Source organism: Haliotis rufescens, unplaced genomic scaffold, assembly GCF_023055435.1.
Source record: "Haliotis rufescens isolate VD_foot unplaced genomic scaffold, xgHalRufe1.0.p SCAF_12, whole genome shotgun sequence".
Classification (NCBI taxonomy): domain Eukaryota; kingdom Metazoa; phylum Mollusca; class Gastropoda; order Lepetellida; family Haliotidae; genus Haliotis; species Haliotis rufescens.
The window spans coordinates 3,949,999-3,969,697 of NW_025963802.1; the positions used below are offsets into that span (position 1 = coordinate 3,949,999).

At 43.9% G+C, this 19,699-nt stretch overlaps 1 protein-coding gene across 3 annotated transcripts; it reads left to right on the forward strand.

Moving 5' to 3' along the window:
- The first annotated feature begins 675 nt into the window (after positions 1-675).
- On the forward strand, positions 676-18,732 carry LOC124138072 (filaggrin-like). Of its 3 annotated transcripts, none has more exons than XM_048393287.1 (4): positions 676-1,290; positions 11,613-12,395; positions 12,516-14,423; positions 15,826-18,732. In XM_048393287.1, exons 1-4 carry the CDS (start codon positions 744-746, stop codon positions 15,918-15,920), a joined length of 3,333 nt encoding a protein of 1,110 aa, XP_048249244.1. In that variant the 5' UTR covers positions 676-743; the 3' UTR covers positions 15,921-18,732. The 3 variants fall into 3 exon arrangements, with proteins under 3 accessions (XP_048249244.1, XP_048249243.1, XP_048249242.1); XM_048393286.1 differs by having other exon boundaries at positions 11,613-11,836; positions 11,903-14,423; XM_048393285.1 differs by having other exon boundaries at positions 11,613-14,423.
- Positions 18,733-19,699: the final 967 nt, after the last annotated feature.

Below are 19,699 nucleotides of genomic sequence, written 5' to 3' on the forward strand. Positions count from 1 at the left end.
CGAACCATCGGAACATGTACGATTATATTCATGCAAATATTTCAGAGGTTACCGGACTGCCTCCGTGGTCTAGTGGTAGAGCATACGACCGGATAGCGGAAGGTCCGGAGTTCAATCCCCGGCCGCGACATACCAAAAGACGTTAAAAGATGGTACTTGTTGTTACCATGTCTGGCGCTCGGCATTAAGGGGCCAAAACAAGGACTGGTCGGCTCGGAGCCAGTATACTGTGTCTGAGTTGGGTATTCATGTTAAACTGCGGCATGGTATCTCAGTGGGTTAGCACTATAAATCGGCATCAGTCCGGACTAGTACAAGCAGCCACACACACACACGTGCATGAACGTCGCTATATAAGTGCAATAATCGTGGACGCGACGTTAAACCCCATTTCACCGTTACTTTATCATTTGACACTGTCAGTGGGCCCACCAATGCGCACCTTGTCCTTTAAACGCCCATAAATTTACACCTCGCCCTTTGCCTCGAATTACCATGTAACAATACAGGTAAAATACTTCCACAGAGTTAAATCCCCAACCGGCTGAATGTAAAGGCTACATAAAACGATTACATTACGTAAAGTACAAAGCAGACCAATACAACAACGATACTGTTGTTGCACCCATCGGTGTGGACCCTCAATGTTTAAATGGGGATTTCCTTATCGTCGCACAAGTGTATATAGCTGATATGCACTACTGACTAAAGTCGGACTAACACAAGGGTCGGGATCGACCAGCATGGCGGAGGGCTTGAGTCGATGTCCTCTACCATATGGGAAGGTCTACCATTTCAACGTCATCTACAACCACGCCCGGAGTCCCCTCTCAGTCACCCCAGACACACGACTGTCCCTTGCATTTGCCAGGAAGGTCGTGACGACCTTAGAGCGTCTCGGTTTCGTGAACACATACTACCATGACCGGGATAGTTTACCGGGTAGAAATGTATTCACAGAGATGTTCCGGGTGGTAGAGGGATCGGACTATACAATCGTTGTTCTAACTACGGGATTTGTTAAGGATTGCTGGAGCAGGTATTCCCAACAATCGACATTCAAGAAGCTTCTCGATCAAGGACAGACCTACAAGTTTCTACCGTTATCGGTCGGACTCAAAGAAAGTGATCTACCCGAGGAATTAACGACTGAAAGCGTTTTATGTTTTCGTGAAAACTGGGAGGGTGATGACTTGGCATGGAGCCGACTGACGCGCGTGTTCACAGAGAATATCCCAGTGACAGAGGTGACAAGGGGACCGGACCTTCACAGCACTGAACCTATACAGGGTGAGTGTTCTATTCACTTCCTCCATGCGGAGGGCGGACAAACTCGCCCGAGTGCGTATTGATATACTGCAAAATTATGCACATACTACAGTTAATGTATACAATCACACAAGGCGAATGCTTGACAGATCACCGCGCGTACGGAAATACATTAATAAGTGCTGGTTTCAAATGCAGCATGACATTCACAGCAATGCATGGATCAACGTATCAAGGCGTTCGGCTTAAACTAACAATAGGATATTATGCAGTGATTGTCATGCAGCATGAATACCTCTGTTGGGTTTATGAGCATACAAGGGCGTAATGGTATAATCTTATGTTCGTCAAGGGTGAGGTTTGATCTCGCTGAAGGTTAGCCTGTCATGTGAGGCTGTAACACGAGATATGACTTTGTAGATGCATGCTTGTCCCAAGTCAATTCTCGTTTCCCATTGTTTTCTGTTTTTTTCCACTTTTAAATACAACTTACACATGGAAATACGACACTTTAACGGGGCTATAACTACCAGAACAAGCATACACTACGGTTATAACGAACTCAAAGGGACCACTAATTTTAGTTCGTTATAAACATATATACAGCATATATACAGCAAACGGCAGGGACAAAAACACAGTTTGTTATATCCGCCAGTTCGTTATAAACGTAGTTTACTGTATTTTCAGTTTAAATGGTAGATGTATAGTTTCATGTTTATTTTGTTTGTTTGTTGTTTAACGCCGCACTCAGCAATATTCCAGCTATATGACGGCTGTCTGTAAATAATCGAGTCTGGACCAAACAATCCAGTGATCGACATCATGCACATCGATCCACGCAATTGGTACAGGATGGCATACATCAACCAAGTCAGCGAGCCTGACCACCCGATCCCGTTAGTTGCCTCTTACGACAAGCATAGTCGCCTTTTACGGCAAGCATCGGTTGCCTACTCTATTCCGGATCTTCACGGGTCGTATAGTTTAATGGGTATGTCGACATTCCAACCTTGTACATGTACAAGTGGGGAAGGTGCATGTGAATCATCGACTGTATCGGCTTGTAAAGTGATAGTCATCCTCACAATTACATACCAGAAATAGAAATAATGAATTAATAACAAAAACTTACAATAGATATAAATATACGCATTTTCGTATTAAAACACATGTATATTTATATTAATTGTGATAGTATGTCTCTATTGCGAAATTCACAGAATTGCTACCAGGTGGTGATATAACCGAGAACTTGTACATGGTATAACAAACTAGAATGTAACAACCCTGTTACAGTGTCAGTACTACACAAGCCACACTGTAACAACCCTGTAACACGCCCATGTGTCAGTACTACACAAGCCACACTGTAACAACCCTGTAACACGCCCTTGTGTCAGTACTACACAAGCCACACTGTAACAACCCTGTAACACGCCCTTGTGTCAGTACTATACAAGCCAAACTGTAACAACCCTGTAACACGCCCTTGTGTCAGTACTACACAAGCCACACTGTAACAACCCTGTAACACGCCCATGTGTCAGTACTATACAAGCCAAACTGTAACAACCCTGTAACACGCCCTTGTGTCAGTACTACACAAGCCACACTGTAACAACCCTGTAACACGCCCTTGTGTCAGTACTACACAAGCCACACTGTAACAACCCTGTTACACGCCCTTGTGTCAGTACTACACAAGCCACACTGTAACAACCCTGTAACACGCCCTTGTGTCAGTACTACACAAGCCACACTGTAACAACCCTGTCACAAGCCAATGTGTCAGTACTACACAAGCCATACTGTAACAACCCTGTAACACGCCCTTGTGTCAGTACTACACAAGCCACACTGTAACAACCCTGTAACACGCCCTTGTGTCAGTACTACACAAGCCACACTGTAACAACCCTGTAACACACCCTTGTGTCAGTACTACACAAGCCACACTGTAACAACCCTGTAACACGCCCTTGTGTCAGTAGTACACAAGCCACACTGTAACAACCCTGTAACACGCCCTTGTGTCAGTACTACACAAGCCACACTGTAACAACCCTGTAACACGCCCTTGTCTCAGTACTACACAAGCCGCAGTTACAACCCTGTAACACGCCCTTGTGTCAGTACTACACAAGCCACACTGTAACAACCCTGTAACACGCCCATGTGTCTGTACTACACAAGCCACACTGTAACAACCCTGTAACACGCCCTTGTGTCAGTACTACACAAGCCACACTGTAACAACCCTGTAACACGCCCTTGTGTCAGTACTACACAAGCCACACCGTAACAATCCTGTAACACGCCCTTGTGTCAGTACTATACAAGCCACACTGTAACAACCCTGTAACACGCCCTTGTGTCAGTACTACACAAGCCACACTGTAACAACCCTGTAACACACCCTTGTGTCAGTACTACACAAGCCACACTGTAACAACCCTGTAACACGCCCTTGTGTCAGTAGTACACAAGCCACACTGTAACAACCCTGTAACACGCCCTTGTGTCAGTACTACACAAGCCACACTGTAACAACCCTGTAACACGCCCTTGTCTCAGTACTACACAAGCCGCAGTTACAACCCTGTAACACGCCCTTGTGTCAGTACTACACAAGCCACACTGTAACAACCCTGTAACACGCCCTTGTGTCTGTACTACACAAGCCACACTGTAACAACCCTGTAACACGCCCTTGTGTCAGTACTACACAAGCCACACTGTAACAACCCTGTAACACGCCCTTGTGTCAGTACTACACAAGCCACACCGTAACAATCCTGTAACACGCCCTTGTGTCAGTACTATACAAGCCACACTGTAACAACCCTGTTGCACGCCCTTGTGTCAGTACTACAAATACCAGTATGTACATATATAGTTCAACAGTCAATTGAACTTAAACTTATTACACTTTGGCAGTATACACAGACAATATCTACAAATATAGAAGATGGGTGGGGGGTTGAAATGAGGTGTAACGTCGCTTTCAAGATTATTGCAATTACATAGCCTTGTGCATGCACGTGTGTGGCTGCTTGTACTCGTCCGAACTTATGTCGGACATTCAGTGCTAGCCAAATGAGATACCATACCGTAGTTTAAACATGGAGACACCATTCAGACATATAATATAGGAGCCTACTAGCCCTTGTTTTATGCCATTAATGCCCAGTGCCAGGCAGGGTAATAACAAGTACCCATTGTGACGTCTTTTGGTATGACGTGACCAAGGGATCGAATCACCGACCTTCTGCTCTCCCGACAGACGTTCCATTCACTCCTCCACGGAGTGAGTGAGTCTGTTGGGTTTAACGCCGCTTTTAACAGTATTCCAGTTATATCGCGGCGTGTCAGCTTAATGTGGGAGGAAAACCCGAAGTGATGCAGGTCTCATACGTTTACCACTTCAGTGAAACCCACGAGCGCTGGTATGGTGCTAACAAGCTGACAAACCTAGAACCATAATCGGGGAGAAGCGGGATTCGAACCCACAATCATAGGTTTCTGGCATACCCAAGGGGCGCAACTCTGCTTATGCAATAGCTGTACAGTATTAATATACATTTTAAAAGAGTTAACTACATTGTAGTTTTTCCACCTTTGCTTACGGAAAGAGCCATAATTCACAGCGAAATCGTCTGGTTTAGCGAATTTGTATTGAATATTGCATATAGAGGCCGGTGCTTCCTGACTAAATAGGTAAGATGTAATGTATGACCCATCTCTACTCTACATAAACATTCCACCAACTGTGAACTTCACTCGTCAGTTGTCATGTTCGCTATGGTGTAAATGTGAAGTGTCCAAAATGATGAATCAAAACGTATATGCCATAAAAGAAAGACATGAAGTTGATTGTATCCAAGGTTTCCATATTAGAGATTAACATAATCATACATAAAACAAACATTCTATCATAAGAAAGTGTTTCTCTTCATGATACAGCATAGTGAATAAAAACTATAAGTTCTTATAGTATCTCCATATATTTACACATCATTTGAAAGAAGCAAAATGTGCAGTACGTTCCATACCTGCTGTATTTGCGAGATTATAGCCCATGAACATCGGATACTGACACGTCTAAGGGACATAACTCTGCACCGCGAATTCGGCACCTTAGATAATCCGACAAGTTTGATCTGCAGGTACTGATTATTTAGTTTTGTCAAGTCCCTCTCAAGTTCAAAACAAGTTTACAGCGCCTAGTAACATAACCTTTAGAACTATCATTCGTATTTCCCAGAAAATATTTCTACAACAGTTTGTCCAAAATGTGTTGAAGACATACTCTCATTACCGGCATACCGGTAACTATGATCAAATAAGAATGTAACTTCTGGTCCACGTTACATATTCTAAGGCAGATGACCGCCTCCGTGGTCTCACTGTGGTAGAGCGTCCGCCCGGAGAGCGGAAGGTCCGGGGTTCGATCCCCGGCCGCGTCATACCAAAGGACGTTAAAAGATGGAACTTGTTGTTACCCTGTCTGGCGTTCGGCATTAAGGGGCTAAAACAAGGACTGGTCGGCTCGGAGTCAGTATACTGTGTCTGAGTGGGGTATTCATGCTAAACTGCGGCATGGTATATCAGTGGGCTAGCACTATAAATCGGCATCAGTCCGGACTAGTACAAGTAGACACACACACACACACACACACACACACACACACACGCACGTCGCTATACAAGTGCAATAATCTTGGACGCAACGTTATACCCCTTTTCACCTCACCTCTACGGCAGATGGTTAAAGAAGCTTGAAGAGATTTTTTGGGCGGTCGTTAGTCATGATTTTTCAACTGTAGAACCCTGTCGAATCAGGATCGATCTAATTTGGGAAACTTCCGAACTCAACACGACCCTACAGTTCAATGTGTCGAAACACCAACGTTCAGTGTCTGTCGAGCAAGTGTTTTGGGGTTTTTTCAAGAGCTTTATTTGAGAAAGGAAGTATGTCAGTGCATCTGAGGTATCAAAGTGACACGAATCTAAAATCGTGTTGATTTATTATTCATCTACAGTAAACTACGGTTATAACGAACTCAAAGGGACCACTAATTTTAGTTCGTTATAACCGTAGTTCGTTATAAGCATATATACAGCATAACTACAGAAAATAGTCGGGACCAAAAAGTAAGTTCGTTATATCCGTCAGTTCGTTATAAGCGAGTTCGTTATAAACGTAGTTTACTGTATTTTCAAAGTTCTAGCTTAAACCTTTAATTGTTCAAAAAACAAGACTTCTGTTCATTACTGTCCACAGGCCATGCAAACAAAAGCAATAAATATAAATAAATAAAACGGAGCAGTTAAATTTGACAACATCTTAATGTGTGTAAGTGGATACTCAGGAGAGGTTCCCAGTCCTCCAGCCTATAAAACCCTTGCATGTTTCAGTTCAAATTACACAGCTTATCGATATAATACGGTGGGTTTATGATAGTCAGTGAAGTGCTCTCATAAATACCGCTCGCTAAACCTGTCAGGCCCTAATCTATTTTTAGTGTTATCTCTTGTGTCAAATACAGATGCGTGAATGTACCGTCATTGGTGTTAATGAGTGAGTGAGTGAGTTGTGTTTAGCGCCGCTTTTTAACAGTATTACAGTTATATCACGGCGTGTCAGCTTAATGTGGGAGGAAAGCCCGAAGTGATGCAGGTATCAGACGTTTACCACTTCGGTGAAACCCACGAACACGGGTATGGTGCTGACAAACCTAGAAACATAATCAGGGCGAACCGGGATTCGAACCCACAATCATAGGTTTCTGGTGAGTCCAAGGGCCCCAACTCTGCACAGCGAATCGCGGCGCCTTAGACGACTGGGCCACCCGTGCCCCCTGGTATTAATGTGTATTATCACTAGCATTAATATGTATGTGTAATAACCACGGGTGTAAATAATGTGCATATATATAATGTAAAAATCAACACCTTAAATCATGCTCAAAGCGCTACATTATTACCTCGGGCAATGGATCAGTGTGCACTCGATTTTCATTCTCAGCTCCCCAGGGAGTATACAACCCAAACTTCCCTATGACGTGCTAGAAGGTTAACGGTCACATTACCATCTCCTCCTACTGGGTACAGATGTTTCAATGTGGGGAAGGGCGTCTAGGTCCCAGGAGTCTAAAGGGGCGATGTTGTAGCCGTGTGGCAAAACCGTTTGCTCGTCACACCGAAGTACCGGGTTCGATTCCCTGCATTGGTACACAATGTGAAGCGTATGTCTGGTGTCCCCAGTCGTGATATTGCTGGAATATTGCTCAAAGCGTCGTAAAATATCATTTACTCACTCACTCGCATCAATACTCTTACTTGCATTACAGCAACCCGTGCTTGTCGTAAGGGGCAGCTAACGGGATCGGGAGGGGGGGAGGTTGGTCAGGCTCGCTGACTTGGTTGATTGATGCATGTCATCGTATCCCAATTGCGTGGATCGATGCTCATGATATCAGTCACTGGATTGTCTCCCAGACTCGATTATTTACAGATCGCCGTCATATAGCTGAGTATTGCTGAGTGCGGTGTTAAACAACAAATAAAGAAACAAACACTTGCATTACAGTGAGTGAGTGAGTGAGTGAGTGAGTGAGTGAGTGAGTGAGCGAGCGAGTGAGTTGGGTTCCACGCTGCTTGGAGCAGTATTCCAGTTATATCACGATGTGTCAGCTTGATGATGGGGACAGCCCCATGTGATGCAAGTGTGTCGCGTGCGCGGGGCTGCGGGGCTGCTTGTACGAGTCCGAACTAATGCCGGTTTTTAAGTGCTAGACAACTGATATGCCATACAGCAGTTTAACATAGATACGTCACTGAGACACTTCAAGCCGACCAGCCCTTGTTCTATCACGAGCGCAAGGCAGGGTAACAACAAATACCATAGTTTAAGTTCGTTTTGTATGACGCAGATTGGGTCTATCCGCCATTGCCTTTGTAAATACTGCAAGAGGCAGGAGGCAAATAAAATTGTACGGTATTGGTGTTCATGCGATGTATTTTCCTATAAACGAAACAAAAGTTTCAACACAAATTCAAATAAAAAGTCTTACTCATTATTTTATGAATCAAACAGGTATTTAATTAAATTTTTGGTCTGTTTTTTTTTAATATAGTTCTCGAAATGTCCGCTGACTTGATATTTTTTTTCCTTTTTAGCCCCGAGGCGACGCATGAGGCGAATAGCCTCCGTCATCTTTCTTGCAACAAATTTTGTCTTACATCTACTTAGGGGCAGTCTTAGGACTTAAGATCAAATTTTGTCTTAGACTTAAGATATTCTCATAGATTGAGCTTCGTGAACCCCGATTTAAGACAAAATTTGGTCTTAAGTCTAAATCTAAAGAGTTGAGACAAAATATGGCCTTAAGTTAGTTTCATGATCCCGTAGCCAGGTTATTTGGTAAAACATGAAATATTGAAATGTCCTCAAAGACACAACACAACACTTGTTACGCTTCATGGTGTTTGTTTTGTAAGTTTCTTCTAACACAACCTGTTCACTGGCTGAAAGAATTAGTATCTTTGGCTTAACAACACCGAAAATGTAATCCAGGTTTGGTGGCCGTGGAGTAAACAAAGCCATTAGCCTACTTCTAGATCCTGTAACACCGTATTACCACACCACAAGGCACCAGGGGTCATTAGCCGCCTCAGATTAGCCGTATCCGTAAACTCCAGTCACAAGAAGGCTTCTACAAATCCGACACTTTTACTTGTTCTGTTTGTATAATAATGCCGAAAATCTACCCGCATAGAAGACACTAGTGGTGTAGATATAGAAAAATGAAAAATAAAAAAAATAAAACAATACTAGGACAATTATCATGATGTCATAAAACATAAGACTTTTTGATGGCATGATCTCGTTATTAAGTATCGCTGATGTATCATCTCCTGGAATGGCTCATTTGAAACATGATGACCTGAATCGATAGTTCTCCTAATACATTGCCCGTGCTACCAATGTCTGTCTGATCAATTACATATCTAGTATCAGCTGACCGCACCCACACAATGCGCGTTACCCCGCCGCGATACACAATTACTGACATGAGAATAGGTATTACTGCACGGTCAGAATAAAATATTACAATCCAGATTCGGGGCCTCGGCGATGTAGGTAGGGGCCCTTAACGCGGACAGCAGCAGTGAGGTTAGGCAGTGAAAATACGTCGTAGACGACGTGTAGGTAGTTGAGGTTGTTGATGGAGACGCCGCGATACCACCATGTCTATCGTCCTACCCGCTAAACCATCACCAGGTAAGATTAAGAAACGTCTCGAATATTGTGTCATTCTTGCATCAACGGATTTGCGTTGATCCTGCTGTGTGGTTTGGTCTTGGGTAACGATATAATACCGATCCTGTAAGCCTAGATTGTACCCTACAAGCGTAACAGTTTGTCAGAACAGGTTTATAACGTGACCACATGGGTAATGCACGATAGTACTGTACACAGCACAACACGTGAAGGTGCGGCAAGAACTGGTATTTATTTTTGTCGTGACGAACTAAATAGTTCACATTGGTCAAGGTTGGAAATGGTGTGAAATTACCATGTCGTGTTAATGTTATCAAGCCATGCATGTGTCAAGGTTCTAGTTTATATGAAGCCAGACGAATTTTGTACATTTTCTATTGAATGTGACGATTTTATAGTTTTTTCAGTTACAGTGAAATACGGTTATAACGAACTCAAAGAGACTACTAATTTTAGTTCGTAATAACCGTAGTTCGTTATAAGCATATATACAGCATATATGCAACACATAGCCGGGACTAAAAACCAAGTTCGTTTTATCAGTAAGTTCGTTATAAGCGTGTTCGTTATAAACGTAGGTTACTGTAATTTGAATAATGCATTTGCCGTTACTGTTTGCATTTATGAAAAACCCGAACTGTATGACACCATAGACTTTTTGATAATTTCATCTGGATCTTCAAATGTACATGTACAGCCGTGGATTTGGTAGTTCTCGTACTTGTATCTCCTCTTGATTTTGTCAAAAGAGACCGCCTCCGTGGCGTAGTGGATAGGAGGTCTGCCGGGATAGCGGAACGTCTGTGGCTCCATCCCCTGGCCGCGTCATAACTAAAGTCGTTAAAAGATGCTTGTTTATTTGTTGTTTAACGCCGCACTCAGCAATATTCCAGCTATATGACGGCGGTCTGTAAATAATCGAGTCTGGACCAGACAATCCAGTGATTGACATCATGCACATCGATCCACGCAATTGGGATACGATTACATGCATTAGCCAAGTCAGCGAGCCTGACCACCCGATCCTGTTAGTCGCCTGTTACGACAGGCATAGTTGCCTTTTACGGCAAGCATGGGTTGCTTGAAACCTATTCTACCCCGGATTGTACTTGTTACCCCGACTGGCCCGCGGCATTAAGGGCTTAAACAAGGACTGGTCGGCTATACAGTGTGCTGAGTGGGGTATCATGGTGAACTGCGGTATGGATCTCAGAGGGCTAGAAGTATAAAACCGGAAGTCTGGACTAGTACAGGCAGCCACACACATATGTGCATGCACCTCGCTATATAAGTGCAATAATCTTGCAAGCAATGTTAAACCCAATTTCACTTCATCTTGTAGGAAAATATGTACAATACAAATGCAGAGTAACCACCCGTTGTGTTTTAGAACCGTGTTTAGTACTGAATAAGCATCATTCTAATAAGTTTGTTATTATACGAGGGTTGGTCAAAAAGTTCTTAGCATGACTAACTTTCAACCGTGGGTCATAACAAACTGAACTAGTCAATGTCGTACATTGTTTGAGTCGTTCATAGCAAGTGTATTTGGTCTGTTGAGGCAGTCTATATATTAGTGACAGCCAGTTGAACGTCACAGGGGTCCAAATGGACACAGAAACGGAAAAGAACGAGAACCGAGGAGTCATCTGTTACTGTTAGATTTCGGTTTATTAAAAATAAAAATGTAGGTCAAACAAAAGAGAATGTCAATGTCATAGAGAATATGTTCGCACATGTTATTTGATACAAAGACATTTGTTGTGTCAGCTATCGGTGTGTTTGTTGTTTAACCCTGCAATATTCCAGCTATAAGACCTGTAAATAATGGAATCTGGATTCGACAAATCAGTGATAGATATGAGCCATCAACCAAGTAACCAAATGACTACCCGGTCAATTAAGACACCTTTTACCTTCTCTAACCTATTGTGACACCGTTTGCAATCATGTCCTTTCTGTAGAGATGTTCCTTCATACCACATCGACTTATATAAAAGTAGACAAGAATCAGAATCATTATTATGTTTCTTTCTTCTTTTAATTCCATCAGAAACCAACACCCCAGATGGCCAACTGAGATTTTCGGGGAGAGATGACCTTGACTATGCAAATGAACCTCCTGAACCACAAGGTGAAGGTCAACGTTTGATAAATCAGAATCGATCTGGAGACACTGAAGTAACTGTGGGGAGGAGTCATTTCGCTAACGTGGGTGAAACCAACAGCGGGCACACTGGGTTGGTTGATGAAACCAATAGCGGGAACACTGGGTTGGTTGATGAAACCAACAGCGGGAACACTGGGTTGATTGATGAAACCAATAGCGGGAACACTGGGTTGGTTGATGAAACCAACAGCGGGAACACTGGGTTGATTGTTGATGAAACTGACAGTGGGAGGGTTGATGAAACTACTGACAGGGCGAGAGATGATGAACAGATAGCACGGCTCGACTGTGGAAATGTAGACAACCCCGAGAGAGTGTCAGCCGGTGAAGCGAGCAATGCCCAGAGCCGCACAGATGATGACGTGAACCTACACCCGGCTCAAGACCAACATGTCACACAAGTAGAACCAGACGGACCAGTCGGTGGAATTCATGAAGGAAAGACGATCACTGAACATGGGAACACAGAACCTCAAAACGCAGAAAGTCAGATCCTAGAACGTCAAAACACGGAAAGTCAAAACACAGGAAGCCAAAACACAGAACGCCAGAACACAGAAAGCCAAAACAGAGGAAGACAGAGCACGGAACGTCAGATCACAACACGTCAAAACACAGAAAGTCAGATCACAGAACATCAGGACACAGAGAGTAAGAACACAGAACATCAGGACACAGAGAGTAAGAACACAGAACATCAGGACACAGAGAGTAAGAACACAGAACGTCAGGACACAGAGAGTAAGAACACAGAACGTCAGGACACAGAGAGTAAGAACACAGAACGTCAGGACACAGAGAGTCAAAACATAGGAAGCCAGAACACAGAAAGTCAGAACACAGAACGTCATATCACAGAACGTCAGATCACCGAGAATCAGATCCCAGATAGTCAGATCACAGACGGTACCTCCATGGACCTGTCCAGGCGACAGACGATTAGGGATACCCGGGTACAACGGGGGAACAATGGGTTAGGATCAACACGCCAGAACATCCCCCGGCAAGACAGAGAACAGGATCACGGGACAGGAGGTCCCTCTACTCCCATGCAGCGTCGAGGAACAGACAGCAGGTTGGGTAACTGTGAGACTGGTACCCACACAATCTCCTCCCTTAGTCTACCCATGACAAGTCTGGAGGTAGACCAGGGGGATTTGGAATCGTCAGTTGTATCACGACTTGAAAGAACGGGAATGGTTGGGTTTCGACAAGAGCTCGCCCAGACGAGGAGGAGATCGACCGATGACACATCAGAGAAGAGTGAAGGTGGGGGTCGCTACCGGCATAGCGTGGATATAACTGCTACACCTCGCTCATTGTTCCTGAAACAGGGCATGGAGAAGTCTGTGCACGATGTAGACCAAACACACCTGAAGTTCACTGAGGCAGAAAAGCAAGAAGAAAACTCTGATCAAAGGCAGCCTCCGGCTTCAACTAATCGAAACGACGTGTCCCCAGGGAGCAGTAGTCCTATTGGAGTCAGTGGTGTATCATATATGTCTTGTAAAAAACCGGCACGTTATCAAACCGGCCCGGATCAGACAGGTCCTTCTATCGAAGCCGCCACGACCACCAGGCAGAATATCACGAAAGTTGATGAGGTGCGAGAGTTGGAGGACGTCCTCTTTAGGGAGACGCTTCCGTCACTGGAGGATTCTGGGATATCTGAGAGCGGGAGTTGGAGTATCGAAGCCAGAACGGACACAGAGAGTCTGCAGGACTTGTCGAGTCCGGAGGAGACATCCAGTGGCGATATCACCATGGTCAAAAGCATGCTGACCTCGTCGGAGCGAGGAACGCCGGATGGGAGCGTCCAGGAAAGGCAGACGACAGAATTGAGTGTTCAAGGAGGATCTTACACAGATCTCCACGCCCAAGGCAGATGTAAGGGACGTGAAAACAAAACTGAAGCAGATCTTGATTCCCCCATTAATGTTGCTCACTACGACCTCAGAGAGCTTGGCGTAACGACGGCTATAGATGAGCTTGGAAGTTCAAACCAAGAAGATTTGTCACGGGTTTCGGGACATGACAGTCCTTTCTCTGACCTATCAGTTTCTCGGGAAGCCCTGAACACTAAGGCACGGGTTTCGGGAGATGACAGTCCTTTCGCTGACCAATCAGCTTCTCGGGAAGCCCTTAACACCAACGGACGAACTCAAACAGACACCCGATCATTATTAAAGAAGCAATCAGTAACTGATACCATCAGTCTCACGAACGAAGCGATGGAACGGTTTGGGACAAGCCAAGCAGCCCTAACCCCAACAAGTGGTGAAAACATGGCATCTTCACACAAGGTAACGTCGCTTGGCAACAAAAGTCAGGAGCACCACAAATCCGGTCAGACAAACACTGAGTCGGCTGAAAGACATGAGCTTCCGGATAAGACAAGAAAAGAGTCTCAATCTCAGCCACAGCAAGACCGCTCAAAGTACACTCCAAGCGACAGTCGGCATGAAGAATACCCAATTGACAAAAAGAGTGTTCGAGTTGATACCGTCTCTGATGTCACGGAGAAGTCGTGGAATGTGCAGGGAACTGAAACGAGGTCTGACTTTGTCAAGCAAGAAGAACATGCCACATCCTCGAAGGCCACAGGTTACCGAAGCAAAGGGTCAGGAGATCAAATTCCAACAACATCAAACACAGGCAGTTCTTTCGACGCCGAATCAGCTGATTCAACACGTGGTAAGTTTGTAATTAATTGAATGTTTCTTGCCTAGGATAATTACACTTTGCATTAATGTTTGCTCTTCTGTGAATTTTAAGTCTTTATTCAAAACATAATGAAATTTAAAGTATTCGCATGCAATTGTCGCAACAAAAGATTAAGGGTGAGTGAACTCGGTTTTCGCTTTCATCAGTAATTCAGTATTATCGCAGCGTTTCAGCTAAATGTGGAAAAATCTGCCCTGCCTCTGCCCCTACCCGTCTCTGCCCCTGCCTCTGTCGCTGTCCCGTCTCTGCCCCTGCCCCTGTATCTGTTCCTACACTCGTCTCTGCCCCTACCCCTGTCAATGCCCCTACCGTTGTCACTATCCCTACCCCCGTCTCTGCTCCTTTCTCTGCCCCGTCTCTGCCCCTATCCGTCTCTGCCCCCACCCCCGTCACTGCCCCTACCCCCGTCACTGCCCTTACCCCCATCACTGCCTCAACCCCCGTCTTTGCCACTACCCGCCACTGCCCCTACCCCGTATCTGCCCCTACCCCGTATCTGCCCCTACCCCCGTCACTGCCCCTACCCCCGTCACTGCCTCTAGCCCCGTCTTTGCCACTACCCGCCACTGCCCCTACCCGTCTCTGCCCCCACCCCCGTCACTGCCCTTACCCCCATCACTGCCTCTACCCCCGTCTTTGCCACTACCCGCCACTGCCCCTACCCCGTATCTACCCCTACCCGCCACTGCCCCTACCCCGTATCTGCCCCTACCACCGTCACTGCCCCTACCCCCGTCACTGCCCTTACCTCCATCGCTGTCCCTACCCCCGTCTCTGCCACTACCTGCCACTGCCCCTACCCCGTATCTGCCCCTACCCGCCACTGACCCTACCCCCGTCTCTGACCCTACCCCCGTCTCTGACCCTACCCGCCACTGACCCTACCCCTGTCTCTGACCCTACTCCTGTCACTGACCCTACCCCATATCCACAACATGACAGCGTGGCATTATTTTTTTTTGCATACCGAATGCGCTACCCACCCACCGCAACCCCCATCCCCCACCCTACACCCGTTTATGTTTTTTTCGTGATACAGAAATGTATGAATGTTTCGCCTTGACACTGATTGATCTGGAGGTTCACCTGACGCGACCTGGTATGGGGGTATTTTATCGTAAAAGATCTCATTTAAAGGAAATTGGTCGTTTACCATTTTGGGAACCCGTGGGCAATGAGGTGATGCTGACGACCCAAGGATCATAATCAGGCTAATATTGGATTCGATGGAATAAAGTAGCGTGGGGTTAATGGAAACCAAATGTACAGAGGTTCTAAAGTTAACTTTACTTATTTGTTGTTGGTTAAATTTGAATTAAGTACAGTAGTTAGAAATATTTTTTTAAACAATTTCATTTTTTGTTCTTTACAGAGCCTCGAAAAACATCACTGTTGGCACTACTTCTCCCGGCATGCAAAGTAATTGTTCACCTGATGACGAGGGCAGAACATCCGTTCTATGTTTGAACAGCCAGATATTGACCTTATGTCTACACCTGCTGATAAGAAGATGGCAGCATCTGTGAAATAAGTAACATTTTAGACAGAGGAAAACGTCAAACATGAGATCATAGGATGCCATGGAGAATGACTTTATAAAATCATGTGCAGACTCAATTTGATTCAACTCCAAAAGAAACGCTCGCAAACTTTTCTCGCCTCGACGTCTCCAAACACTAACACGACCATCGGACAGGACTATACAAAAACGACTTTCATCTGTATAGATAACCCTTCTCATGTACCTGGGCCCCGTCCCACAAAGCCATCATAGCGCTAAGGTGATCGTAACTCCCATACTTTAACACTGGCTTGCGATAGTCAAAGCGCTAAGATCGCTTTGTGAAACGTGTCCCAGTTATGAAAAGTCCGATGATAATGTGCCCATATCTGACGTTCCGGCGATGACGTTGACTTGAACGTTAAATTAAGGTCGACGATAGTGAGTGAGTGAGCTGAGTTTAACGCCGCTTTGAACACTATTCAAGCTATACCAGGGCATGTCAGCTTAACGTGGGAGGAAGCCCGAAGTGATGCAGGTCTCAGACCTTTACCACTTTGGTATCGTCGACGGTGGTGGGGATTGGCACTTCTCAACCTCAGTCGAACGGTTTGACTGCTGATGGGTCTCTTGTGAGTCCAAAACGTCATTGGAGTAATTTTGGTTTCACATACCGACCACGTACTGATCTTGTCAATCTGAAGTAACTCGCGGTCGGCCGCGTTTTTGACGTTCATCTGCACTGTTGGTTAACTGATGACGTTCTTGAAGCCTGTAAATTGTAAAATGATGGACACCTAGGTGTGTGGCAACTCCACTCAACGTCAGTAAGACCGATAGTTAGACGGGGCATGGTCCTTTTGTGTCAAAATTAAATTCAAAACAGCTTGATTTTTTAGACCAGATGACACGGTGTCCAATTTATCGGTTAAAACGTTCTCAAACCTTCTGGTAATAAAGCGAACAGCTTCGCGTTTCTGTTGGAGTTGGGTATACATGTATATACAAAATGTATAGGATATCTGGTGTTTTACAGTGTGTGTTCATTTCGATATATCTTATACAAATATCTACTGAAGTTTGTTCTTTTTCGGATTTTACTTTTTGTATTCAAAGAATCGTTTTTATATCAAGATTTCAATGTTTCTGTTCATTTATATTTTAATTATTTGTGATATTAAGTTGTGTACCTTGCTCGCATTATGATATTTTTCCATTTGAATATATTTATATGAGGCATATCAATTTTCAGCTTCTCTGTATGACGAACTTCTGTCGCAATGATGTTGGATATATGGGTATGTCCTGCATGGCTTCGCACGATGATATTTCCGAAAAGCAATTACGTGGTTAAACAATAAACCTTTTCTATTTTTTGCTATTTCTCACCCAGCAATATGTATGTGCATTCTTTTGTGTCAGGGATTATGTGTCTTTAACACTGAAACCTCGTTATACCAGAAACCCTACCTTCCTGTCCTCCCTGTTGGTTTCTATATTGGTACAAAGCGATACTTAGTAACTATGATTTAATTCGGACATTTGTGAATCCATACAATTTGAAGGGCACGAAACCGTCCGGATTAATGGGGTTTCACTGTATATACGTCTGTATTATTCATAATACAACCCCTTTCTAACTGACTGTGCGGTACAAAATTATTTTAAAATATATTTCATAAGATATATGATTGGCGTTCAATGTTGTTTGTAGTGACAAAACAAGCTTCATAAGTCCGTGAGTGTCCATATCCACCCCAACAATGTGTGTCAAGCAATATCAGTCGCGTTTGAGTGAGTGAGTATGGGTTTACGCCGTATTTAGCAATATACCAGCAATATCACGGAGGGGGACACCAGAAATGGACTTCACACAATGTAACCATGTGGGGAATCAAACTCGGGCCTTCGACATGACGAGCGAAATCTGTACCCACAAGACTACCCCCACCTCCCCCAAATGGACATCTGTATTAATGTATACATGTATATATAAAGTAGATAAGCGGTACAAGACTTTGCATTTTGCTATGCATAGTTGCGTGCCTTGGCCGTGTCCGGATCTGCTTTTCAAAAGGGTTTGAATTCCAGATTTTTCCAAATTCTTATCCTAGCCAGGACTTTCAGCATTGTATCCGAGTGGTAGACAATTCAGCCGTCCTCCCACAGCTGACATGCCATGATATGACTGAAATACTGTTCAAATCGGCGTTAAAATCACTCACTAACTCCCTATATATGTCTTTCAGCATCATAAGCATTTAACCTATACATAATTTTGTTTACTTAGACCTAACCATACAATGTGTTGAAGTGTTATCTCATAATAATATGCACTTACAAATACGTTGTTAGAGCAATGTTTTATAGTGGCATTGAACGTCGTTGATATATGCCGATATTGGAATAGATGTGAATGCTGACAGTCATATTGCAACATAGCCCGAATGCAGTGCTGTAACCCCTCTGTTTGTCGATCTGAGCTGTCTATGTAATACTTGTGTACATGAATTACGGAATTAATATGTGTATGATTTGATTGTAAATATATCGTAACAGAAACATTTACATTTATATACATACATGTTTTGTTGAGAAATATTTCAAAAGCTAAAAATATATAATTAATCAACTAATCAACTCGTGTTTTTATATAGAAACTATTTCGTCACGTTTGTCAAAATAAATGTTGATTTTATTTATGTTTATATACAGTTGATGTATTGAATGATAAGTCTGTGAGTGTAATAAACACCTACATGTGTACATTTACAAGCACATGTTATTGTTTTGGTGATGTATTCATGCAAACAAGAGTTGGGCGTTTAACGCCCATTTCAGCACGGCGGTCTGTAAAACATCGTGTCAGGACTAGACAATCATGTGATTGACGTCATGAGCGTCAACCCACGTATTGGAATACGACTGGTGCATTTAGTCGCCCTTGACTAGAAGAACGGGGTGCTGGGGACCTATTCCGAAAAGGAATCACCCCGGGGAGACAAGCATGAGCTACTTCAGACCCATCTTGACCCAGGTTTACGAGTCACTGTAAAAATATCACTGCATATAATCATGATGTGTTATCCTCTTGAGTGAGGAAACCCAACGTGACATACTTCTACCTTAGATGTGTTTCACAAGCAAGGGTATTTAGGTAACAGACCACAAATAACAATCAACGCAAATCCGGAATTCAAAACTATGTCCCATGGATCATGTTACCGCTAAGGGAAGCAACTCTGGAAAGTCTAATTACAGTTGCTTAGCCATCATTTCATTCTGTGGTCCTGAGCACGAGCGTGCATATCAGGTTTATCATGAAGGATCAATATCCAGAATAGGAAGCCAAGGAATGAAGAACATGATGTCATTGGAAACGGAAATCTACCCGGGTTATGGGAGTTAAATGACTATAAAAGTCCAGCTTCCAGCCAGTTAACTCCCTTGCCTCGAGACGATGCTGAGGGGGCAGAACTCGACAAACTGTCCGTCCTAGCAGGTTTCATTCTAATCTAAACCCACTTATTTGTCTGCTAAAATAGTTCTATTCAATGAAAACATAACTGAATATACAGCCAAGAACAAAGTTACAACAGCTTCAGTTATCGAAGATTTAATTTAGTTAAATAAATTAGCAATTTTTTTCAGATCATTTATTTTTTGGCCCTTGAACATTTCTTTATTCGTTGGTATATGCAACCAGTCGCGATATGTTTGTGGTAAGAATAATCTTTGAAGGATA

What these genes read in the sequence shown, in the direction of transcription:
- LOC124138072 (XM_048393285.1), top strand. Translation starts at nt 744, where the DNA reads ATGGCGGAGGGCTTGAGTCGATGTCCTCTACCATATGGGAAGGTCTAC. An exon ending in CAGCACTGAACCTATACAGG is followed by an intron (nt 1,291 to 11,612) that starts GTGAGTGTTCTA and finishes TAATTCCATCAG; the next exon opens with AAACCAACACCCCAGATGGC. An exon ending in ATCAGCTGATTCAACACGTG is followed by an intron (nt 14,424 to 15,825) that starts GTAAGTTTGTAA and finishes TGTTCTTTACAG; the next exon opens with AGCCTCGAAAAACATCACTG.